At 41.8% G+C, this 25,206-nt stretch overlaps 1 protein-coding gene across 2 annotated transcripts in view; it reads left to right on the top strand.

The window, feature by feature from the left end:
• The window catches only part of mios (missing oocyte, meiosis regulator, homolog (Drosophila)), a 71,685-nt gene that overhangs the window by 18,322 nt on the left and 28,157 nt on the right, over positions 1-25,206 (top strand). For both annotated transcript variants that reach the window (XM_038797524.1, XM_038797525.1), the window contains exons 2-6: positions 3,315-4,729; positions 12,533-12,628; positions 14,337-14,597; positions 19,813-19,982; positions 20,087-20,152. In XM_038797524.1, coding sequence (XP_038653452.1) covers positions 3,433-4,729; positions 12,533-12,628; positions 14,337-14,597; positions 19,813-19,982; positions 20,087-20,152 — 1,890 coding nt within the window. In that variant the 5' untranslated portion in view covers positions 3,315-3,432. The remainder of the gene's footprint in view (positions 1-3,314; positions 4,730-12,532; positions 12,629-14,336; positions 14,598-19,812; positions 19,983-20,086; positions 20,153-25,206) is intronic.

Raw genomic sequence — 25,206 nt, 5'->3', positions numbered from 1 at the left:
GACTACACACAGCCTCATTTCCTCCTTATTTAAAGGGCAGAAGTGGCTGCCATTCTCATAAAAATGCTGGAAGCAGTTGTTGGGTGCTTCTCCCACGACTGGGAATGCTGCAACCGAATGCTATGTGGACCCCCCCGGCACCCACCCGCGGGTTGCAAACAACCCTGGCCTAAACAATGCTTCCAGGGTCTGGTACTTTTCGGTGAGGTTTGTTCAGCTGCAAATTGGTTGTGTTGAATGAAAAATAGACCCTGCAATGCCTTGAGAGCTGCAACAGTTACTTGAGCACCAATAGCAATGTGAAACCAACCCAGGAACACTTTTTTTGCTGACACTCATCAATATATGTGTATTCATATCTTTTGAAAGAGGACATCTGAAGATTTAATTGAATGATGCCTGGAGCTGACTTTATATCCTCAATCTGCTGGCTGGTGATTTGTGAAGGAACAGAAATTGGAAGATTTGTTCCAGCTTGCAACCAGTGGAAAAAGCTCAGTGGTCCTCCAAGAGACTCATGTCAAAATAAAGCAACCAGCACAAAGTAACAAGAACTGTGGACTGAGGCATTCACAATGAAGAGATGATAAAGCTTCTGAGAATAGTCGTGAGAAGTTTCCAGAGGACGGTGACATACCTATTGGTGGTCCTTGTCAAGATAAATAACATTGAGATTGAAGTGTCTTATAAGGAAAATGCTTTGGGGTGGTGGGAGAGTGAGAGTAAAACTGTTTCCATCACATACAATGTTATTTATGATGCAAAGACTGCTTGAGTTTTAATTCTTTTCAATTTTGTTAGAAAATGTGGAATCTTGTGCTGTACTTCTGTAATTTCACTGGGTGTTCATTTTAAAATATTGAGCCATAATAAACATTAACATTTTGATCTTGTAAGGAATAATATACTTTCCACATTAGGTGGGTATTATATTTTTCTGTTACTACTTTATATACACACACTGGTGCAAAAGTCCTTTCCAAACATTTTAAAACAATTTAAGATTCCGCAGACATGTTTTTTATTACAAATTTTCCTTACTGTACTGCTTCTGGGTCACAAGTCATCACACTTTTCCAAGTTATTGGTAGGTTTCCCTTTATTGACTTGCTCAATAGTTTGAAGGGGATCACATTTAATGCTGTTTTTGAAACGGTCACTTCACTTGATGGTATTATGATACCCAGTATTGTAACTGTTTATGACAGTGGTTATTTTATTAAGGAATTTGAATGATGCAATTGTTTTGCATGTGTTTTAGGTCTTCATATTCAAGGCATACTTTTGGTGCAAAGACATGATTGAATGCATTTCTTTTGTCCATTATAATTAGCCACTTTGACATTATCACATGCTTCTGGGAGGGTTTAATTCATCCGAGTCACAGCTGTCCTGTATCAAAAAGGCTCCAAGCAAAACTGCTGAACATTAAAAGAGATTGACAATATTTAAATCAAAAGTGAGGAAAACATCTAGAAAACTGTTAATGAGAAACCACCAAGGACCACACGATAATCATTTACTGTTCAGAGAACTGGGCAATAAATAAACATAAAATGAAACAGTCGAATGCGAACATTCTAAATAAAATATCTGTCTTTATTCCTTCAGAAACGAAAACCTGAGATGTAAAATAAAACATTGAAAATTAAATTTAATTGCTTGTGTGGAATGTGTCTATTTGTGTCTTTAGTATCTAAAACTTTAACACTCTCAAAAACCTTGCACTGATTGGACTTGACACAATTCCTGGGCATAAGTATTCTTCTAGTGGAAAATGTATTCTGCTGTCTGCGGTATAATTAATTTCTTGGGATGTATCAGTAGCATTTTATCAGTCCAAGTGCAGAATGATTCAATTCAACTTCCACTCATATCTTCTTGACAGATTTTCAACATTTTATGATCAACTGGATGGAAATTGTGAATGGTTTGTTAGTTCATATCAAGTAATTAAAAAAACAGTATATGCAAGAGAAGGGGGAACATTACTCCATTATTTGTAACTTTGATTTATGTTCAATGCTGTGAACAGTGGTAAAGTCATTTACCTCTTGACAGTTTGTGTTTTCTGAAATTAACTTGAAAGACACTGGTGATTAATTTTCATTGACTATTAGTGAAACAGTTCGTTTACACAAAATTCTACAGCTTTTGTGATTAGTTTTCATAAATTTGTTAGATTCAGTTTCACAAACTTGCTGTTGTGGGATTTGGACTCTGAATGTGTGGGTTGCTGGCCCAGTGCAATACCAACTTGATTATTATATCTTGGAAGTTTGTTGACTTAAGATAGATAGGACAGTATCTTTCCTCCCTCCAATTTGGGTTCTTTTCATCTTGCATCTAACTCTTGACAATTACGAAAGTGTTTTCTCTGATTCATCCGTCTCGCCATCTCTATTAAATCTCCCCGGTCTTCCTTCGAACAGGGAAGGTTAATTCTAGCTTCTCTATTCTCGATGTAACTGAAAGTTCCACATCCTTTGCACCATTCTAGCAATTGACCGTGGCACTCCCTCCAAGTAAAACATCCTTACTAAAGTTCAGTGTTCACAATTGGGCACCGTATCCATTAGGGGCCTAACCAGTGTTTTCTAAAGGCTTTGCATAACAAGGTATTTTTTGTGCTGTATACCTTTGCAGATAAAATAAAGGATCTTGTATGATTTTTATAAAGCTGGCTTTGTAATTTTGCCTCTGGCTTTCAATTTGTGTATGTGTACACCAGATCACCCTGTTCCTGCAACCCTCTTGTATATAGAGTTTCTCGTTTCTCCCCTTTCACTTTCCCACCCCAACCTCGCCAAATATGACATAATTAATTTCATTGAATAGATGGTATGTAATGTGCATGCAAAGTTTAATATTATGACGAATGCAAATGTACCATTGATTCATTGCCTAATGTGCCAATTCCTAATATTCCAAAATAATGTGTGCTTTTGTCCTGCCATTCTGATGAAATGTACTATAAATTGTGATCTATTTTGTTAGATGCAAGGGCCTAAAAATGTTCTTTACAATTTTGCATCACATACAAGTCTCAAACCGTTGCATGTTACAAAAATGGTTGTCTCTGCTAATGGATAAACATCTTGAGCTTTCTACAGCTAAGAAAACAGTTTCTCAGCCTTTCGGCTAAAATCGAGTAGATCTTGTATGAACTGATTTCGGAGCAAGCAAGAAGATGGATCAAGGGCTTTCCCTGTCCACTTTGCACATATGCTTTATAACATTGGGAATGGAATAAAAATGGTAAAGAAAACAGTTATCATTTGAAATAAACTAAAGCAAATTCTTTCTCTTCACAGATTCATAATATGTTACAAACTTGCACGTGTGTGTGTGTTGTCTCCTCTCAATCAAGCTGATCAACTGATGTGATAGTAAAACATTTCAAGAGAATCCTCATGCAATTTGGTAGTAAATATGAGTGGGTCGAAACCCGACATCCTGTGGGCCCCTTATCATGTGGACAGATTTGTTGTTTGCGATTCTGAACTTTGCCTCTATCGTACTGAATCAGTAGGTACCTTTGAAGCTAAAGCTGGTTCTTTGAGACTTTCAGAGGACACCACTGCCACATTGCTGGCAATTAACTCTGACACTCCTTATATGAAATGTGTGGCTTGGTATCCTAAATACGACCCAGAGTGTTTACTTGCTGTTGGCCAAGCTAATGGGCGGGTTGTCCTCACTAGCCTGGGTCAAGATCGCAATTCTAAATGCAGAGATTTGATAGGAAAGGAATTTGTTCCTAAGCATGCCCGTCAGTGTAATACATTAGCTTGGAATCCCGTGGACAGCAATTGGCTTGCTGCTGGACTGGACAAACACAGGGCAGATTTCTCAGTACTCATCTGGGACATTAGCAGCAAATATGCACCAGAGATAGCAATCCCAGCAGAAAAGGTTCGACTTTCTGCTGGTGATACAGATGCTGGCCTTGTCGTAACAAAACCGTTGTATGAGTTAGGCCAAAATGATGCAAGCCTGTCCCTTTGCTGGCTCCCAAGAGACCAAAAGCTGCTGTTGGCAGGCATGCATCGCAATCTTGCAATTTTTGATTTGCGAAACACCAGCCAAAAAATGTTTGTCAATACAAAAGCTGTTCAAGGTGTAACTGTTGACCCATACTTCCACGACCGTGTAGCATCTTTCTTTGAAGGTCAAGTGGCAATCTGGGACTTGAGGAAATTTGAAAAGCCAGTACTGACATTGACTGAGCAACCAAAACCATTAACAAAAGTGGCTTGGTGTCCAACCAGGACTGGTTTACTTGCTACATTGACAAGAGATAGTAATATAATTCGTCTGTATGATATGCAGCATACACCAACTCCTATTGGCGATGAAACTGAGCCCACCATTATAGAAAGGAGTGTACAACCATGTGAAAACTGCATTGCTTCATTTGCTTGGCATCCAACAAATCAGAACCGTATGGTTGTGGTGACACCCAACAGGTTGATGTCAGACTTCACTGTTTTTGAGCGCATATCGCTAGCTTGGAGTCCGACTACTTCTCTGATGTGGGCTTGTGGTAGACACTTGTATAACTGCAGTGAAGAAGGAGAAGCTAGATCTGGAGAGAAGGATGTTGCAACGAAAATGAGGCAGCGTGCAATATCAAGATACGGACTTGATACAGAGCAAGTGTGGAGAAATCATTTGTTGGCTGGAGATGATGACCCACAGCTAAAGTCTTTATGGTACACTCTGCACTATATCCTTTTGGCTCAAATTCTGAATAGCAAGATACTACATTAAAAAATAAATAAATAAATAATTAAATTGTTGCATAGGAAATAAATTAAGAAGTCCAAGTATTTTTTAAATTCCGTTCCATTTTGCAACAATTTTACTTAATTAAACTTTCCTATGATATTTTATTGTAATTTGCTTGGAAAAGTGTATATCAATTATAAGGCTGTTGGTAATAGAGCTGTTATGGTCTAATTGATAGGAGAAAAATTACTATGAAGTCCACAACTGTGTTATATCACATGACCACCAGGATGGTAGCAGCTGAACTAGATGGATTGAGTCCTTTCACATTTTTATGTAAAAAGTAATTTATTTTCAACAATTGATGTTGCACTGACTGCTGTTACCCTGCCACAAATGATATTGTAAATCTACATAGCTTGAGCTCACTATTTATTCTGGCTACCTGGAGCATGACCCCATTTCCTTGAAATAGTAATTGATATATTGAACTCCCTATCCATGATGATAGCTTCAGTTCAATAAAAGTCATCCTCCAGCTATACTGGTTAGACCACATCTGAAGCACTGTGAATAGCTCTGGGCTTCAAATGAGTGCAGTGGAGACTCACTCGAATGATATCTGGACTATTAAGAGTTGGAAATTACAAGGAAACCTTTTCACTGGAATTTAGAAGATTAAGGGGTGTTCAAGATATTGAGCGGAATCAAGATAATCAATTGAATTAAACTATTTACATTGGTATTAAGGAATATAGCATGAGGTTGCAGATCAGCCACAATTTCATTTCAAAAGGGAACAGGCTCAAGGGGCTAAATAGTCTACATCTAAATGATCTGGAGGAAGTAGTGGGTAGTATTTCGCAAAGGTTTTTCATTTGTCCATATTGGACAGGTGCATAAAATTATGCTTTTTTCCCCAGGGTAACTGACAGAAAAATTTAATTTTTGAGTTGAAAGGAAATGTTTATCCTAATCCATGGTGATAAACATTCTGTTTCCAAAGCTTATTATATTGAAACAACCCAGTTGTTGTTTGGTGAAATCAATTGAAGCTGCATTATTCGGTACTAAAGATATTTGGCTGGATTCTCCGCACCCCGAGGCCGAAATCGCAGGGGCAGAGAATCCATTTCGGCAAACTAAATCATGGCCGGTGCCAGTTCCCCGATTCTCTGGCCTCAAAGAGAGTACGCCGCGCCGCGTATCACCTACCTACAGCTATTGGTGGAGGGTCGCCCCGCCATTCTCCAACCCCGACTGCCCGAAGTCCCGACGGCGTGGATCCAATGTGGTCCTGCCGGTCAGGATAATAGAGTGGCGGCTGCGGACTCAGTCGGCGGCCGCCATGGTCGGGGGCAGGCTGATCGTAGGGCAGGGGTGGCCTTGTACAGCACCGGACTAATTTTGGGCGGGTGATCCTGGTTGGACGCGCGGCTGATCCAGGGCACTATTTGGAGGGTCCAGCTCCGCTGTCTTGAGTCCGCCATGGAGTCCGTGGCCACTGGAGGCCACCGCCGTGTGCATGCGCAGCCTCTGACACGGTAGTGCATGGACCCATATCTATAGCAAAAGCTGCTGCATTCACATCGGGTCACTGCTAGCTCTCTGCAGAACTTTGAATATGTGGCCCTTCACGCCAGTTTTTCTGTTGTGAACGGCCGCAGTTTTTACGACAGCGGGGGACATAGTCCCAAAAACGGAGAATCCAGCCCATTTTGTTTGTAAAAAATTAAATACTGTGCAGAAAGTATAGAACACATCCATGATTATGGACTGAGTTTTACAGGGCTGTCTAATGCTTTCCCCACTCCCTTAAAATAGCAGCGGAAAGGCCACCAGTTGGATTTTAAAAGCTGGCAAATGTTTCATTTGAAGTCTACTAAAATTACCAATGTTCACTTGCACCTCAAAAGTATGTGCCCCTCTGGCCAACCATGTAATTGACCCCAACTCTGGAAATTTGAGATTGGTTCAGCAGTCTTCAGATAATCTCTACCGTGCTGAAGGTGGACATTTGGCATATCGAGTCTGTACCGACTTGTTGAAAGAGCAACCTACTGAAGACCAATTCTCTCGCCTATAAATACAGGAACCCCACTTAACCTGCAAATCTTGAGACACCAAGGGGAAATGTAGACTGACCAATCCACCAAACCTGCACATTTTTGGACTGGGAGGAAACTGGAATACCTGGAGGAAACCTATGCAGACACTGGGAAAATGTGCAAACTCCACACGCAGTCACCCAAGGCCGAAATTAAACCCGGGTCACTGGTGTTGAAGCAGCAGTGCTTGCCACTGCTGCCATATGTTGGGTGTAATACATCAGTAGTGAGTGTGTACATAATTTTAGCTACAATTTAACAAAATTTGCTAATGGCTTTTGTACGTTTGCCACCTACTGGAAGAATGTTGTTTGGTTAGTATGAGGTCTTTGTCATTATTCAAATAGCTTTTGCTAATAAGTTCCATTTGTGCTGTGACGTTTGTCGTAAAATCACTCGGCAAATGTTTATATCTCGGTTTACCATAAGAACTAGGAGCAGGAGTAGGCCATCTGGCCCCTCGAGCCTGCTTCGCCATTCAATGAGATCATGGCTGATCTTTTGTGGACTCAGCTCCACTTTCCGGCCCGAACACCATAACCCTTAATCCCTTTATTCTTCAAAAAACTATCTATCTTTATCTTAAAAACATTTAATGAATGAGCCTCAACTGCTTCACTGGGCAAGGAATTCCATAGATTCACAACCCTTTGGTGAAGAAGTTCCTCCTAAGCTCAGTCCGAAATCTACTTCCCCTTATTTTGAAGCTTTGCCCCCTAGTTCTGCTTTCACCCGCCAGTGGAAACAACCTGCCCGCATCTATCCTATCTATTCCCTTCATAATTTTATACGTTTCTATAAGATCCCCCCGCATCCTTCTAAATTCCAATGCGTACAGTCCCAGTCTACTCCACCTCCCTGTAATCCAACCCCTTCAGCTCTGGAATTAACCTAGTGAATCTCCTCTGTGCACCCTCCAGCGTCCGTTCTCGGGTAAGGAGACCAAAACTGAACACAATACTCCAGGTCAGGCCTCACTAACACCTTCTACAATTGCTGCATAACCTCCCTAGTCTTAAACTCCATCCCTCTAGCAATGAAGGGCAAAACTCCACTTGCCTTCTTAAGCACCCGTTGCATCTGTAAACCAACTTTTTGCGACTCCTGCACGAGCACACCCAGGTCTCTCTGCACAGCAGCATGTTTTAATATTTTATCAAATTAAAATAATCACTTTTGCTGTTATTCCTACCAAAAATGGATAACCTCACATTTGTCAACATTGTATTCCATCTGCCAGACCCTAGCCCATTCACTTAACCTGTCCAAATCCCTCTGCAGACTTCCGGTATTCTCTGCACTTTTTGCTTTACCACTCATCTTAGTGTCGTCTGCGAACCTGGACACATTGCACTTGGTTCTCAACTCCTTATCATCTATGTAAATTGTGGGCCCAACACTGATCTCTGAGGGACACCACTAGCTACTGATTGCCAACCAGAGAAGCACCCATTAATCCCCACTCTTTGCTTTCTATTAATTAACCAATCCTCTATCCATGCAACGACTTTACCCTTAATGCCATGCATCTTTATCTTATGCAGCAACCTTTTGTGTGGCACATTGTGAAAAGCTTTCTGGAAATCCAGATATACCACATCCATTGGCTCCCTGTTATCCACCGCACTGGTAATGTCCTCAAAAATATTAGTTAGAGGGAGGTGGACATTAGTGGGGTCTTCAGGGACTTTTATGGGGAACTGTACCGGTCCGAGCCCCCGGTGGGGGGGAATGGGGCGCTTCTTGGATGGGCTGAGATTTCCGAAGGTGGAGGAGGGACAGGTGGAGGGGCTGGGGGTGCTGATTGAGCTGGAGGAGCCGATTGAGCTGGAGGAGCTGGTCAAGGGAATGGGCAGCATGTGGTCGGGGAAGGCGCCGGGGCCGGATGGGTTTCCGGTCGAATTTTACAAAATGTATGCAGACCTGTTGGGCAACCTGTTCGTTAGGACCTTTAACGAGGCAAGGGAGGGGGGGGCTTTGCCTCCGACCATGTCACGGGCGCTGATTTCCTTGATCCTTAAACGGGACAAGGACCCCCTACAGTGTGGATCATATAGTCCGATCTCGTTGTTAAATGTGGATGCCGGGCTGTTGGCGAGGATAGAGGACTGTGTGCCAGGGGTCATTTAAGAGGACCAGACAGGGTTTGTGGGGGGAAGGCAGCTGAACACCAGTATACGTAAGCGGAGATGGTGGTAGCATTAGGTGCGGAGAAGGCCTTTGTTAGGGTTGAGTGGGGGTACTTGTGGGAGGTGCTGGAAAGGTTTGGGTTCGGGGAGGGGTTTGTCAGCTGGGTGAGGCTGCTATATGGGGCCCCGATGGCGAGCGTAGCCACGAATAGGAGGAGAGCGGAGTACTTTCGGTTGTACCGGGGGACGAGGCAGGGGTGTCCCCTGTCCCCTTTGCTCTTTGCGTTGACAATTGAGCCCCTGGCCATGGCGTTGAGGGAGTCGAGGAATTGGAGGGGTCTGGTGCGGGGTGGGGAGGAGCACCGAGTGTCATTATACGCAGATGACTTGTTGCTTTATGTGGCGGACCAGTGGGGGGGAATGCCGGAGGTGATGCAGATCCTTGGGGAATTTGGGGGCTTTTCTGGGTACAAGCTCAACCTGGGTAAGACTGAGCTGTTCGTCGTGCACCTGGGGGATCAAGAGGAGGGGATTGGTAGGCTCCTGCTGAAAAGGGCGGGGAGGAACTTTCGGTACCTGGGAGTCTAGGTGGCTAGGAGCTGGGGGGCCCTTCACAAGCTTAACCTCACTAGGCTGGTGGAGCAAATGGAGGAGGAGTTCAAAAGATGGGACATGTTGCCGCTGGCGGGCAGGGTGCAGTCCGTCAGGATGATGGTGCTCCCAAGGTTTTTGTTCCTGTTCCAGTGCCTCCCCATCCTTATCCCGAAGGCCTTTTTTTAGGAGGGTCAATAGGAGTATTACGGGATTTGTATGGGCGCATGGGACCTGTTTATGGATGGGAGTTTCGCGAGCCTGGGTGAGTTAGAGGGGAAGTTTGGGCTCCCCCCCGGGGAACATGTTTAGGTACATGCAGGTTAGGGCGTTTGCCAGGCGGCAGGTAGAGGGGTTCCCTCTGCTGCCCCCACGTGGGGTACGGGACAGGGTGCTCTCTGGGGTGTGGGTTGGAGGGGGGAGGATTTTGACGTGTACCACGTTATGCAGGAGGCGGCTGAGGCCTCGGTGGAGGAGCTGAAGGGTAAATGGGAGGAGGAGCTGGATGAGGAGATTGAGGAGGGGACGTGGGCCCTGGAAAGAGTGAATTCCTCCTCTTCCTGTGCGAGGCTTAGCCTCATACAGTTCAAGGTGCTGCACAGGGCCCACATGACTGGGACGAGGATGAGTAGATTTTTTGGGGGCGAAGACAGGTGTGCTAGGTGCTCGGGGAGCCCAGCGAACCATGCCCATATGTTCTGGGCATGCCCAGCGCTGGGGGAATTTTGGAAGGGGGTAGCAAGGACGTTGTCGAGGGTGGTAGGATCCAGGGTCAAGCCAGGCTGGGGACTCGCAATTTTTTGGGGCTGCAGTGGAGCCGGGAGTGCAGGAGGCGAAAGAGGCCGGTGTTCTGTCCTTTGTGTCCCTAGTAGCCCGGCGGAGGATTTTGCTTCAATGGAAGGATGCGAGGCCCCCAAGCGTGGAGGCCTGGATCAATGATATGGCGGGGTTCATCAAGTTGGAGAAGGTGAAATTTGCCCTGAGGGGATCAGTACAGGGGTTCTTTAGGCGGTGGCAGCCTTTTCTTGACTTCCTGGTAGAACGGTAGGAAAATAGGCCGGCAGCAGCAACCCGGGGGGGGGGGAGGGTTTGTTGCGGGGGAAGGGAGAAATGAGTTTATTGAATATGCTTATCTATTTCTTTTTGTAGTTACTTGGGGGGGGGGGGGGTTGGTTTTGGGGGTTATTGTGTTATTTCTTTTTGTTGTTGTTAATACGGTTTTCTTGCTGTTATTTTATGTTTTTGATATGTTTTTTAAAATCTTAATAAAAATTATTTATAAAAAAATTAGTTAGGCCCTTTATGAACCCATGCTGTATCTGCCCAATGGGACAATTTCCATTCAGAGGCCTCGCTATTTCTTCCTTGATGATAGATTCCAGCATCTTCCCGACTACTGAAGTTAAGCTAAGTGGCCTAAAATTACCCGCTTTCTGCATACCTCCTTTTTTAAGCAGTGGTGTCACTTTTGCCAGTTTCCAATCCGCCGGGACCACCCCAGAGTCTAGCGAATTTTGGTAAATTATCACTAGTACATTTGCAATTTCCCTAGCCATCTCTTTCAGCACTCTGGGATGCATTTCATCAGGGCCAGGAGACCTGTCTATCTGTAGCCCCATTGGCTTACCCATCACTACCTCCTTAGTGATAACAATCGTCTCCAGGTCCTCATCTGTCTGTAATACTTTCTGTATTGCTGAAATAAGGGCAACATAATCTCATGATGCGTTCATCGCCTTGTAATTGGAAATTCTGGGTTTTAAAATTTCACCTTCATGTGCATTTCTGTTTCATCCCCTTGGATCAGTTGTAAGAATGGTATTGAGTTAGATGCATCCTTAAGAGTATATGGAAATTTCTGAATGTGTTAAATAATAGATTTTCCGTGATGTTTTTCTATTGAATTGGAGGATATGTTGCTGTATCCTATGTATGTTGAAGTAACAGATGTGGGGGATGGGCAGGAAAATTGAGTTCAAGCCCAAGATCAGCAATGAATGGCAAAATAGGTTTGATGGGCTTTGTGTTCTCCTCTTGCTCCTATTTCTTGTTTTCTTGTGTATCATACAATGTAATATTGGGACCTCAGATTTACAATTATTTGAATTAATGTTCGTGACATTTTCAGGCTTGACTAGCAGAATTGCCAATATTTGGATAGAATTGTAAGTTAGTGTAAATGTTGCTACTTTTTATAACAATTTAGTTTTTCTTTAAAAGTGCAGAATGAAGACATGTTGTAGATAAGTTGCAGAGCCTAGCAATAGTTTGGTACTTGATTCGTTGGTTCTGAGGTTTTTTGAAGCTTTTGGAAGAATGAAGAGGGTGTTGCAGAATATGAGCACTGGACAGGACACATGAGAGGAGTGGGAGATGAATCTTGGACGAATTGGGCAGGGATTCCTTGATGTGATCTTTGATGTGATGGTGAAAGTATGGTTTGGCTAATGCAACACCTAGGATGGCAGTGATGTAGTGTGGCTTTGGAGAGGGGAGGGGGTCATTGGTGTGGGATGTTTTGAGGGGTGGCTTATGGTTGTCGCTCATTTCTCAGGTTGACTGTGGAGGGAAAGGTTTGTTAGAGGTGGGAGGTATAGCAGCGGATGATGCAGTGCTTAGGATAAGGTATCCCGCTCTGGTGGAAGGGAAAGACATTTCATGCTGCATGCCATCATAGCTGATTTCTTAATTAAAATTAAAAACACTATAACAAGAGGCTGAACAAAGGAGTAGACAACTGGCCTTGAGCTACCTCACTAATGTGTTCCACTGCCTGATGCTGAATAATTAGGCCAGTGGCTGTATTACATGTTTGGTCGCGCTCATGTTCAAATTGTGGAAATTTCAAGGTTACAGAGTTGCTGAAGCATGATGACATTCAATGTAGATTGCATGTTGCCAATTACTGTTGAAGTTGGATTTTGATAAAACAAACATTTTCCCGTCATGTTCTTTTCCTATATTTACAATCACTCATGAAACAATATGCTGAAGATGCAGAACAGAAATCTGTGAACAAAGTGCCCCTCGTATACGCTGGCATTAAAACAATAGTGAAATCAAGTGCCGGTGAGTGTGAATTATTGGTTTCAAATGTGAATGTAGTTTGATTATCCAGATGTTATCAAATAACAAATGAAATGAGAATGCAGAAGTGAGCTTCAGGAAGAATTTGCAATTTATAGAACAAGGTTCTTAATTGGGCCAATAATTTAGAATGGGAATTCTGAAATTGGTTTGATTTTAACTCCTAAAACACAAACTGAATAACTCAGCCATGGGTAGAAGCAGCAACTTGCATTTTATGATGTCCTTTTTGATTTTACCATGGTGTAGCAAAGTAACCTGGAAACCTGAGCATGTTAATTTACATTTTTAACTGAGCTGAAGTTACCTGTGCTGAATTTACATGGTCCTATTTTCTGCTCTACAAGTTTTAACTTGTTTTCTGCCCGGAATTTTCCCAGCATTTTAGTTGGGTTTGGTGGGAGGATGACTGGTGGCATGGTACCCAGAGTGACCAATTCTTGCAGAGAAAGTTACGGGACACCTCTGATGTGGGCGAAGGTTGCCATCAGAGATGTGAGAATGGAGGTTGCTGACCGAGGTATCAGTGCATCAACATGTGGAGAGTGGTTACTGTTTTTGTGCAACACTTTAAAGGACCAAATTATAGGAAATGCAGCATTCTGCCAGCATTTGTCCCATTACAATGTGGTAGTGAACTCTTGTATGGGGAAATACTGTTTTTTTTTTTTTTAAAAAGGAGCTGTGAGGTCATCCTGATGGTGCCATGGTCTGCATGGCAGTGATGAGAAACCAATTGAGAGAAGAAATTAGTCTTCTCGGCACTGGTACAGACGTTCCAGTAGAACATGTAGATGGGGCCAGGCATGCAAACCTGGACAGAGCTCTGGTTCGGAGTTGCTTCTGGCTAGATAGAAGATTGCACACTGGTCGTACAGCAAGACAGTATAACTGGTTCTCCCAGCTGGGGGAGTGTCATATTAGATTCCTTCTTTGACAAAGGATGTATATTCCTTTTGTCTGGATTCTTGGGATTGGTAATTCAAGCATTGAAGAATTGCAAAGCGGGTTGTAGGGTCCATTGTCCAGCCGACTGACTCTGTATTGGCCAGGCCTGTCTCAGGAAATGTAGATGCCCATTGTATGATTTCCTTGGAAGGTGGTCTTCTGCTGCTCACTGGGTTATTAGCATTTCTTGAGAGATAGCAAGAAGATTCTCGAAATGCCAGAAAGTTCCTTTTTGAGTCAAGGCCTACTATGGCTTCGATCTTTGTCCAGTTTTTAAAAACATTTTATAACTTGGCCAAGGTGATATCTATGATTTTATAAGTATAGAGTGAGGTCTGAGGCCCCAAACAATTATAATGCAAGGAAATCAGTAATTTCCAGGAATATAAGGAATGCTGGATTCGTGGAGGGTTGGAGAAGGTTACAGAAATAGGGGAGGAATCTAAAGAGAAATTTGAACATCAATGAGGTTTTTATATCTGAGGAGTTGAAAGATTAGCAACCAATGTAAGTAAGCAAGCACATGAGTGCTGTTGAATGGGTGTATATGTGAGTCAGGGCATAGGTATGAGTTTTGGACAATCTCCGATTTATAGAGATGCAAGGTGGGTGACTGGCCAGGTGAGCATTGGGATAGTTGAGTATTAAAGTAACAAACGTAGGAATGAGTTTATTTTGTAAACAAAGTTAAATATTGTGAGGCACTTCATCAATTTATTGTTTGCATTTATCCCATTGTCAGAGAGAAAAACCGAGAGCTATAAGCATGGTTGGACTGGGTCTGATCGGCAGACAGATTTTATCAGGTACCAGAGTGAGGAGCGATGCTTGGCTCTGCAACTTTGTGGCTGGATTCAGAAAGGGCCAGAGATTGATGTGGGTCCGTTCCTGACTTCATTAGAACAAGGAGAAGAATGGGAACGTGCTGCTGCTGTTGCACTTTTTAATCTTGACATTCGAAGAGCAATAGAGATTCTCAACAAGGGAGCTGCTTTGGGAAAAGGTATATTATTCTTCTGTTTTTTTGCTTTATTTCAAGCTAATCAATCATTACACATGTGATAGTGTTTGATGCATCTTGTTGCTGTAGTTTTAGTCCAAGAACCAAGTACAGCACAGGATTATGCCGTTCGGCCCTCCAAGCCTGTGGCGATCATGATGCCCTAACTAAAACAAAACCTTCTGCCCTAACTCCGTCCGTAATCCCTCTATTTCCTCCCTAGTCATGTATCCATCCAGATGATTTTTAAATGCCTGCTTCCACCACATCTCTGGCAGTGCGTTCCAGGCACCCATCACACTGCGTGAAAATCGTACCTTGCACATCTCCCTTAAACTTTCCCCCTCTCACTTTGAACCTGTGCCTCCGTGTAATTGACTCTTCCACCCTTGGAAAAAACCTCTCACTATCCACCCTGCCTATGCCTCAAGGAGAAATGAAAGTGAGCATGCTTTCAGTAACAAAGTGAGAATGATGGAGGATAGATGCTCTTTGGGGGGGGAGCTTTTCCTCTCGAGATTTACCAATCACAGAGGTCCTGGTAAAATTATGATGAATATCATTGGCATTTGAGTACAGATATCGTTCAATTATATATGCAATACAGGTTATTAATATTAAGACAGCAACAATGTAGTTCAGTGTTAGTTTGTGTGCCCTCTAGCTGATTTCCCCCCCTCCCATGAATATTAAACAAATCAGAGAGAATGTTTTACATTAATAGGATCATACAATATTGTTAATTTCCCAGGAAAATACCCCATTTATTATTTATAACACTGCTGATAATGTCACTGATTTTGGTGGTTCGTTGAACCATAGAATTTACAGTGCAGAAGGAGGCCATTTGGCCCATCGAGTCTGCACCGGCCCTTGGAAAGAGCGGCCTACTTAAGCCCACATCTCCACCTCATCCCCGTAACCCAGCAACCCCACCTAACCTTTTTGGACATTAATGGCAATTTAGCATGGCTAATTCACCTAACCTGTATATCTTTGGACTGTGGGAGGAAACCCACACAGACACGGGAAAAACGTACAGACTCTGCACAGACAGTGACCCAAGCCGGGAATCGAACCTGGGACCCTGGAGCTGTGAAGCAACAGTGATGACCGCTGTGCTACCGTGCTGCCTCAGCCTTCATTAATATATTTTGCACATTTCATCACACGAACACAGTAACAAATTCATATTTGGAGGGAAAGATTTAATGCTTTTAAACCCGGATAAATGTGCACGATCTTTTCTGTAGAAGAATTAGAAGACTCTGTCCTGTCTGCGTGCATAATATTAATGAATATAATTATTTCATGGAAGGGGTTTCACATAATCTCACAGGGTAGAAAGATCAAATGACTCCTGAACAACAAAGTGGAATTGCTGAACAGCATGGGTCTTCGCTGCCAGTGAGAAGCATTGGATCTCTCTAGTATCTCTGTGCGACACAACTTTGAGTCTAGAGGACGAAAACTGCTTCACGATCTGTTTTTTTTCATTAGCAAGTCTGAAGACTTTGTCGATTGCTGCTTCTCACTTTAAAATATTTTTAATATCTACTTTATAACATAGCTTTGTAATATTTAATTTCACAAAATAATGAAGTGCCAAGATAGAGCGGGACAATAAGTAAGTAGATGAAAGGACAAGATTGAAGTCAATGGTCAATCTCTGGCAATCAAATGGAGAGTAAAACAAAGTACTGATTCACTATGAGCCCATTACATACTTCTATCCTGGGAAATTTCACCCCACAAAGCCTGCATACAATAAACTTCCATTAACAACAAAATGAACAGAACTGCAGCCATGATTCCATCCTTTGCAGGATAATTATGGATGACAAAGGCCAACTAGCTCAACTCATTTCTTCCATCCAGAATGACAAAACGAGCATGTGTATTCTGAGTAGGGTTAAACGATTCATCTCCCTCAAGCCTGTGCCTTATTTTTTAGCATTGCCTACGTTATACCAAATTGGCTGAAAAGGAATTTGAGATCATCATGAAAGATGCTGTATAAATGTAGATTTTGTCTTTCTTTCATTACATCTGCATGCAATAGGCAGAGTGTAGCAATGGTAAAATTAGAGGTAAATTCAGATTCTCAAAGTTTAACTAATCACATGTTGATTAGCTGATATAGCTGATGTTAGTAAAGCTGTGAAGCAATCACAACATTTCCAAAATAGTTCAATTCTGTAGCTAATACAGCATCACTATTCTGATTCTCTGGTGCCATGCTTTAATGTACCATAAAGGGCATGTGCCCCTTTTACGCTAATGGGATGGCACTGTCCCCAGGACTTTTCAATCAGACATCCACCAACAGTTCAGAACAAATGTAAATTGAATTGTTGATCTGAAATGTTCTGAGAAGATTAATACACGAGTCCTGCCTGAACTCCAGAACTGGGTTGTTTCTACTTCTCCCAGAAGCTTGTGTATGAATTGTGTTATACACACTTAAATTTACAGCCTAAAATTGAAAAATTTAATAAGTAAACTCGAGAGCAAAAAAGTGTTACAGCAATATCCTGAGAGAAATCATTTATAGAAGCAGTTGAGTCAACGGATTGAGTTTCTATAATTATACATTTTATGCAGTTTCTCTGGGATTTTGATGGATTTTTTTGCCAGAAGTTGCAAAGGATGATTGGGAGTCCCCCACTCAGAGAAATTTAGTCCCGCAGTGTTGTGACTATCACCGTATAGATTTTAAACAGGATGATGCAGGGTGGGGTGAACCTAGGATGGAGTTCTTTAAGCATCTCTTAGTGACAAATAGGGATTTAATTCCCAATACAAAAGTAATAAAACGGGTGAAAGTGAGTCAACACACTCTTTTGTATCACACCTGGTTTTTAGTTTCTTACACTTATTTTGACAAAGCCCAAGATTCTCAAGTCTCTGATACATCAACACAGCTTGTCAAATTGTGCCTGTTTTAGGGCATAATGAAAAATTTCGACTGCAATTTTTATGCTGGTTTAAACTCAAAGATCATTTTAAGTGTACAGTATTTTAATTTTATGTTGCAAAACCTTAAAAGTGACACCCCCCCCCCCCCCCCCCCCCCCCCACCCTACAGCATCCAGTTGGCTCTAAAATAATTAGAGATTTCACTTAGCACTTTTCAACCAACAGCACTCTCCGTTGCTACTTCTGACCTTCAGACAAATTTATGGTTTCTTGGAAGGCTTTAGGTCGAGGTTTTGCTAGCTTTCATCTGAAATAGGCCAAACATGCATAACAATATTGTGGAATTTTAGGTACAGGTTAATCAAATTTCTGCGATCTTTAAAGATGTGCATGTTGGGTGGACTGACCATGCTAAATTGTCCCTTAATGTCCAGAAGGTTAGGTGGGGTTACAGGGATACGGCGGGGACATGGGCTTGGGTCGGGTGCTCCTTCAGAGGGTTGGTGCAGACTTGATGGGCCAAATGGCCTCATTCTGCACTGTAGGGATTCTGTGATCAGTATTTATAGAAACATGGTTGCTAGCCTATGCAACAAGAAAAACTGGCCACACCCCTAGATTGAAATAATGCACATGGGTAAGTTTGCACCAATTATGCCTGAGTATGGCCATTCAAGAAGTTCAAATTATTTTTTGTACACTCTAGGCTTTAGTGGATGCATCTTTTGAAAGTTTTAGATATGAAATATATTTAAATAAGAAACTGGATAATGTACCCCACTAAAACTAGTAAACGGTTCAGTATAGTTTAAATCAGTTTTTCATGTTTTTTAAAATCCGGTTGCTTTCAGGTGGTGGCCTAGAAACACTTACAAAAATGCTTACTTTTTGTGATGAATCCATTTCCATTTTTTAATAAAACTGCACCACGTTAGCACTTGAATATTTTCAGTGCAGGGAAAAATAATAAATTATGCACTATTATGCTGCAAGATTGCACTGATTCTCAAAAATATTAAAGTTAGTTTGAGTGGACATTTGCCTATAACTTCACTGGAAAAGCAGTGCCGTTTGTTGCAGATTTCTGATTGCATTGAAAGCCGAAATTCCACCCCTGAGAATCTTTCTTGAAGACACTATTTCTGTATCTAGTTATTAATAATACACTCACCACCGATGTTCCCTTTCTGCCATTCAGTAAGATCATGGCCGATTCAGTTTTAACCACAACTTCACGTTCCTGGTAACCCCTGATGACCTTTCACCATCTTGCTCATGCAAGAATATATTTACCTCTGCCTTAAAGATATTCAAAAATTCTGCCTCTTCCACCTTTTGGGTAAGTGAATTCCAAATACTCACGGCCCTCGGAGAGAAAAAAAATCCTCACTTCTGCCTTAAATAATAAAAATCTTTATTGTCACAAGTAGGCTTCCATTAACACTGCAATGAAGTTACTGTGAAAAGCCCCTAGTCGCCACACTCCGTCACCTGTTCGGGTACACTGACGGAGAATTTAGAATGTCCAAATTACCTAACAGCACGTCTTTCGGGACTAGTAGGAGGAAACTGGAGCACCTGGAGGAAACCCATGCAGACACGGGGAGAACATGCAAACTACGCACAGACCCAGCCAGGAATCGAACCTGGGTCCCTGGAACTGCAAAGCCACTGTGCTACCCTGATGCCCAGCTACCTGCTGCCCATGGCAACCCCAGCTTCTAGATTCTCCCATGAGATGAAGCATCCTTTCCCTGTCCATCCTTCTCGAGTCCTCTCAGGATCAAGCTTCCTCTTGCTGTTTTAAACTCCAGTGTCTACAAGCTTTCCCTGTCCAGCATTTTCTCAGAAGACAACCATCCCATTCTAGGTATTAATCTCATAAACGTTGTCTGAATTGCTTCGAATGAGTTTATATAATTTCTTAAATAAAGGGACCAATACTGTGCATAGTACTCCAGACATGGTCTCACCTTATGTCCTGTGTAATTTCCCTACTCTTGTATTCAATTTCCGCCTTGCAATAAACAATAACATTCCATTAGCTTTGATAATTACTTGCATTTTAACCTTTTCCGATTCATGAACAAGGATACCCAGATCCTTTTTCAATTTCTCTCAATTTATATTTTTTGTTTTTCGCCCTTTCACCATGCACAACCTCCGATTTTCCATTATGAAGGAGTGGGAGGGAAATATTTTTCAGATGGACTTTGACAAAGCTTTATTGAGTTTGAATTTTCTTTTGAATAGATTATATCGAAGAGTTGACTTATTATGATTCCTTTGTGATTTACAGGAGATTTGAACCTGAATGTTGTAGCTATGGCACTGTCGGGTTATACCGATGAAAAGAATTCTCTGTGGCGAGAAATGTGTAGCTCTTTGAGGCTCCAACTAAATAATCCTTATCTATGTGTCATGTTTGCCTTTCTGACTAGTGAACCAGGGTCATATGATTGTGTGCTGGTAAGTTCTGTCTGCCTATCATTTAATGTTTATAATTTTGACCACTTAATATTTTTGTAAACTAATTGTTTTGCTAAATGGTAACACTTTCATTCCTCACTTAGTATGAGAGCAGTGTAGCAGTGCGTGATAGAGTGGCCTTCGCTAATATGTTCCTGAATGACACTCAGGTAAGTATAAATACAATAATATGCACTTTGTATCCATTTAAAATCTCATGACTTAATGGTGAGCGGTGAGCTCTTGTATAGTTGAGGATGAAGATTGCCAAGGATTTTCCTTATTCGCCTGTTAGTATGTCTGATTTATTACCACAATTCTTGACCAAATGAAGATTGTCCTTGATCAAGCCACACATTTGAGTATTTATTGTTTTTATCTTGAATTATATATTCTAGGAGATAGCCCACAACTGGTTTTAAACTCTCTGGTATCTAGCTGTGCACTTTATCCTTCTGCTTTCGTGATCAAGGCATTAGCTATCCTCTGTCACACAGCACAATTTGCATATTTCGCGAGATTGAGAAATCATGGTCAGTGCCTCTGCTATCTTTCCTTTCTGCATGCCCATGAGGATCTGGCTAATCACATTATAGTATTTCTGTCAAATAGAGCTGACAGTAAAGAATAATTTGTATCTATTCTTTCTTCTCCAGTGCTTCTGCGCACTTTTTTTCTACCACCATTGTTTGTTTATACAATGCAGACTGTTTTTTTCATAACTGCCATTCCCTTCAGCCTGCACAACTAGATTTCCTCCTTTGTGCTTGAGTGGAACTCTCTTTATTTTTTTAATATGCTTCTAAGTCCAGTTAATGTAGGCCAGATCCCCATCTATCTTACATAATTGTGTCTCCTTTGTAGTCCTATGTTGTGATCACTATTTCCCAATAGTTATTTTCCACCCTTAATTTCTGAAAATTAACTGAAGCACCTTTAATTTTCCTGTTGAGAAATTTTGTATGTGTTCCCAATTTGACCACTTCATTACCTTCATTCCAGTTTATTTTGGGATAGTTTAAATTGCCCAAATATTATTGGATATTACTTGTGTACTTTTTCTGAATCTCTACTGTCAATGCCAATCATGCAGATTAATAACATTTTTTTTAGCTGGGATAGAATCCTTTGCCTACACTATTTATTTCTATGTCTCTTGAAAATGTTATAAATACAAATATTAAATTCACATACATACTACTCGATCCTAAAAACAATTCTTCATGAGTTTGTAGAACATAAAACAAAAGCTACAACAGGTGCATAATTAGTAGACTGTCCGTTTCTGTCACTCAGACACAAACAGCCTCCCGTTTCTGTCACTCGGACACAAACAGCTTCTCTATTCATTAAGAAAAATTGTGATCCTGATTTAACTTCAGCAGAATAAATCCATGAAAATTGCCTCTGACCTTTTACAAATGATTATGAAAAACAGTTGAGCAACAACTGCAAAAAATGGAAGGAAGAAAAATACAATACATTTATGCAGTTGACGGGTTTTAATACCACCTGACACTTTCGGTCTATGGCACAAGCCAAATTTACAGTTCTGGACAAATACAAAACCAAGCTCAAGATGTGGGAGAGATTAGACATTTTTGAGTTTAAAAATGCTAATTTAATGCATTTAAAGACAATTCAGTAGAATCATTTAATGTTACAAATTATATAAATACTACGTTAAAGACATTTCCTCCCAAGGAAAAAAAGTGAAAGAATCCATTTCGATACAGGAGCAGTGAATATAGCTCCACTCAGTGGTCAAATTATAGACTTGCAGAGCGATGCATTTTATATAGCTGGTTCCCATCATAATTAGAATTTTATTATTCAATGTAGAACTGTGATGTAAAGAATCACACCACAAAGTGGAGGGGTTTGTGTGGATGTAAGATTTTTGAAAAGCTTTACAGATCTGTACTTAAAACAGCATTTTGTGAAACAAAAGGGGCTGGTTTAGCACACTGGGCTAAATCGCTGGCTTTGAAAGCTGACCAAGGCAGGCCAGCAGCACGGTTCAATTTCCGTACCAGCCTCCCCGAACAGGTGCCGGAATGTGGCGACTAGGGGTTTTTCACAGTAACTTCATTGAAGCCTACTTGTGACAATAAGTGATTTTTCATTTTCAAAAGTAGAATTGTGTGGAGTGGAGGCATTTTGCTTCAATGCATGCTGTGGTGTTCAGTGATGCCATTGGCAAGTAATTATGGTTTTACGTTTTTGTGATAAATATGGACATAGAAATTTATAATGGGGGAGAGTAGGCAAAAATGTGATTTGACAACATGTTTTTGTAGATAAGAAATGGGAAATGGATTAGGAATATCTGTATACTATACAAAGATATCAGATCGGCTGTGATGTTGCTTATTATGAGTCATTTTTATAAGAATGGAATGTTATGACAACTAATGTCATTGTGTCCAGTAATATCCAAGACTGGGAGTATCTCGATGGTCATTGGGAAGGAGATGCAGAACCTGACAATATTAGAAAGGGCTCTTGGATTCTACTGGTATTTTCCAGGGTCTGAGAACGTGGTCCAGATTTTCATAGAATCCCTACAATGCAGAAGGAGGCCATTCGGCCCATCAAGCCTGCACCGACCCTCCGAAAGAGCACTCTACCGTGGTCCACTCCCCTGCATAATTCCGAAACCCCGCGCATTGATCATGACCAATCCAGCTAACCTGCACATCTTTGAATTGTGGGAGGAAACAGGAAGCCCACGCAGACATGGAGAGACTGCAAATTCCACACAGTCATCCAAGGCTGGATTCAAACTTGGGTCCCTGGCGCTCTGCAATAGCAGTGTTTAAGACTCTGCCTGGTGCCATCCCGCAAGTGTAAAGGGAACAACTGGGAATTGTGATGTTGGTATGCTAGAAAGGGGTTTCAGTTCATTGGAGAGGCCAGCACCTGCCTGTGAAAATTGTTTTCGTCACACTTCTAAAATCAATATTCTCCCATTTTAGAAACTGCCAAACCCACACTATAATGGGATCTATGTAAGCTGTATCCCTCTTCAAGCCCATCAATTGACCATTGAGCTCTATTACTTGTTCCCTACCCCACTTAGAAGGTGTGGCTTCCCTACCCCACCTAGAAGGTTTGGGGGAAAGCATGATCTAGAACCCAATATAGGACCCAAACTGTTTTCAGTCCATCTCCGATCATCAGGATACCCTTGCACAATATTCCATCCTCAGTCCTGTGGAAAAGGCACACAGACTTCCAAATCCTTGCAATTTATCAGCACCTGTTGATGTGCAGATTATAGAGAATTTTTGAAACCCGTATATGCTGATGCACAGATGTATGTAATTTTTTTTGATGTAAAAATATTCAATCAAACCCTGGGGTTTAAAAACCGGCGTAAAGCCTTGAAGGAACTTCCTTATGAAGGCAAAAAGACAGTCCATTGGATAAATATTTGGGAGATGAGTAATTGGTTTTTAAAAAAATCTTTTTTCCTCCTCCATTTCCACATTTTCATCAAATACACAAGATAAAACCAACAATCAAATGTTACAGCATCCCTTTCTATATACAGACCCCAACCTCGCCCGTACATTCCAAGTAAAGAACAAAAGAAAATTAACAGTCATCCCGTAAACAATGTGCTCAACACCAACAATAACCCCCCCCCAATCTTCAATGGCAACCAATTCTTGAAAGTGCATGATAAACATCCCCTTGAATTGTAGGACCGTTCCATCCTCAGCTCAAACTTCACCTTCTCGAGTCAAAAATTGTACTTGGGGTCCCCTTGCCAAGCCTAGGCACAGGGGGAGAAGCTGACCTCCACCCCAGCAGGATCCGCCTCTAGGCAATCAGCAAGGCAAAGGCTAAAACAAACATCTGCAGCCCTGGCCAGTCCGACACTCTAAAAATGGCTTCTAGGGGTACTGGCTCCAAGCTCACATGCATTACCCCCAAGATGACCTTGAAAACCTCCCTCCAACATCCCCCAAAACATATGAACATGATTTGCGGGGCTCCTCTCTCAGCGCTCACATACATCGTCCACTTCCTCAGAGTCGGCTCGCTCTCGTGAGATGCGCCCTATACACAACTTTCAGGTGTATCAGCCCCAACCTCGCGCAAGAGATTGAGGCATTCGCCATCCGGAGCACCTCACCATCACAGACCGTTCTCCATAACCTCTCCCAACTCTTCCTCCCGCTTGGGATAAGTAATTGTTAATGTTGTTTTAACACCTTATTGTGGGAAGTGGATGTTTCCGTTACTGGCAGAAGGAAAATATTTGGAAAGCATTTTTGATCATTTGGATTGTCAAGAGTGTGATGATTTTTTTTTTGAGGCTCTTTCTATTACATATTGTACATCCAAATGTGTTTGCACACAGATTCCAGTCTGTTTATTTAAAAAATCTCATGTTTAGCATGCAATTTGATCCTCATGGCAAACTTGAATACCAGGATAACTAAACTTACTGTATGACCCCCCCACCCCAAATAAATTGGCAACAAGATTTTACTTTTTGCAACTTTAACACACATCTGGCCCAGTGCAAATTAAACATGAATTAACAGGCAAATGGTGCTTCAAATTAAAAAGGTAGATTTAATTTTAAATAACTGATGCAACAAAGATATATCTTGTGCAACCACAATGCCCTTTGGCTTCTATGGTATGACGTAACTAAACAATTCCACAACGTACTGTTCTTCATTCATTCATGGGGTCACAATTGCTTTCACTCGAGGGTAGGCCACATTTGTTTTCACTCCAGAGTTTCAGGGCGCAATTATTATCAAAAAGACAGACTTCTATAAACCCCTCCCTTGAGTCACACCAGTCCTGATGATGTATCCCTCCAGTGCTCCTTTTCAATAAATTGTGAATAACACTCTGGATCATGGTTTGGCCACTTCTGGTGAACACCTAGCTCTTTAACTTCCAGGTTTTAGAACTTTTTAACCCAATTGCAAATTGCTTCGAAGAGCTCATGTTTCTGAGAGCTGATCGTCTTCGGCCTCCAGCTGTCCTTTGTGCCTGCAGTTCCCTGAAGCAGCACCAACAGAAAGGCCGTTATTGGTCGGCAGGTTACACATGCACCAGTTACAGTTGTTGCCTTTACAATTGATGCCTTTACAATTGATAACCTCTTGAGGGCTCTTAGCCCTTTTCAAGCTTCTTAAAAATAACTGTAGTCCTGCAGGCATTTTAAAGAATTACAAATTTTTGTTACTGAGTT

The sequence above is a fragment of the Scyliorhinus canicula genome, chromosome 5 (assembly GCF_902713615.1).
Source record: "Scyliorhinus canicula chromosome 5, sScyCan1.1, whole genome shotgun sequence".
Taxonomy (NCBI): Eukaryota; Metazoa; Chordata; class Chondrichthyes; order Carcharhiniformes; family Scyliorhinidae; genus Scyliorhinus; species Scyliorhinus canicula.
The sequence above is the reverse complement of the archived record's forward strand: the minus strand, read 5'-3'. Positions and strand labels throughout refer to the sequence as shown.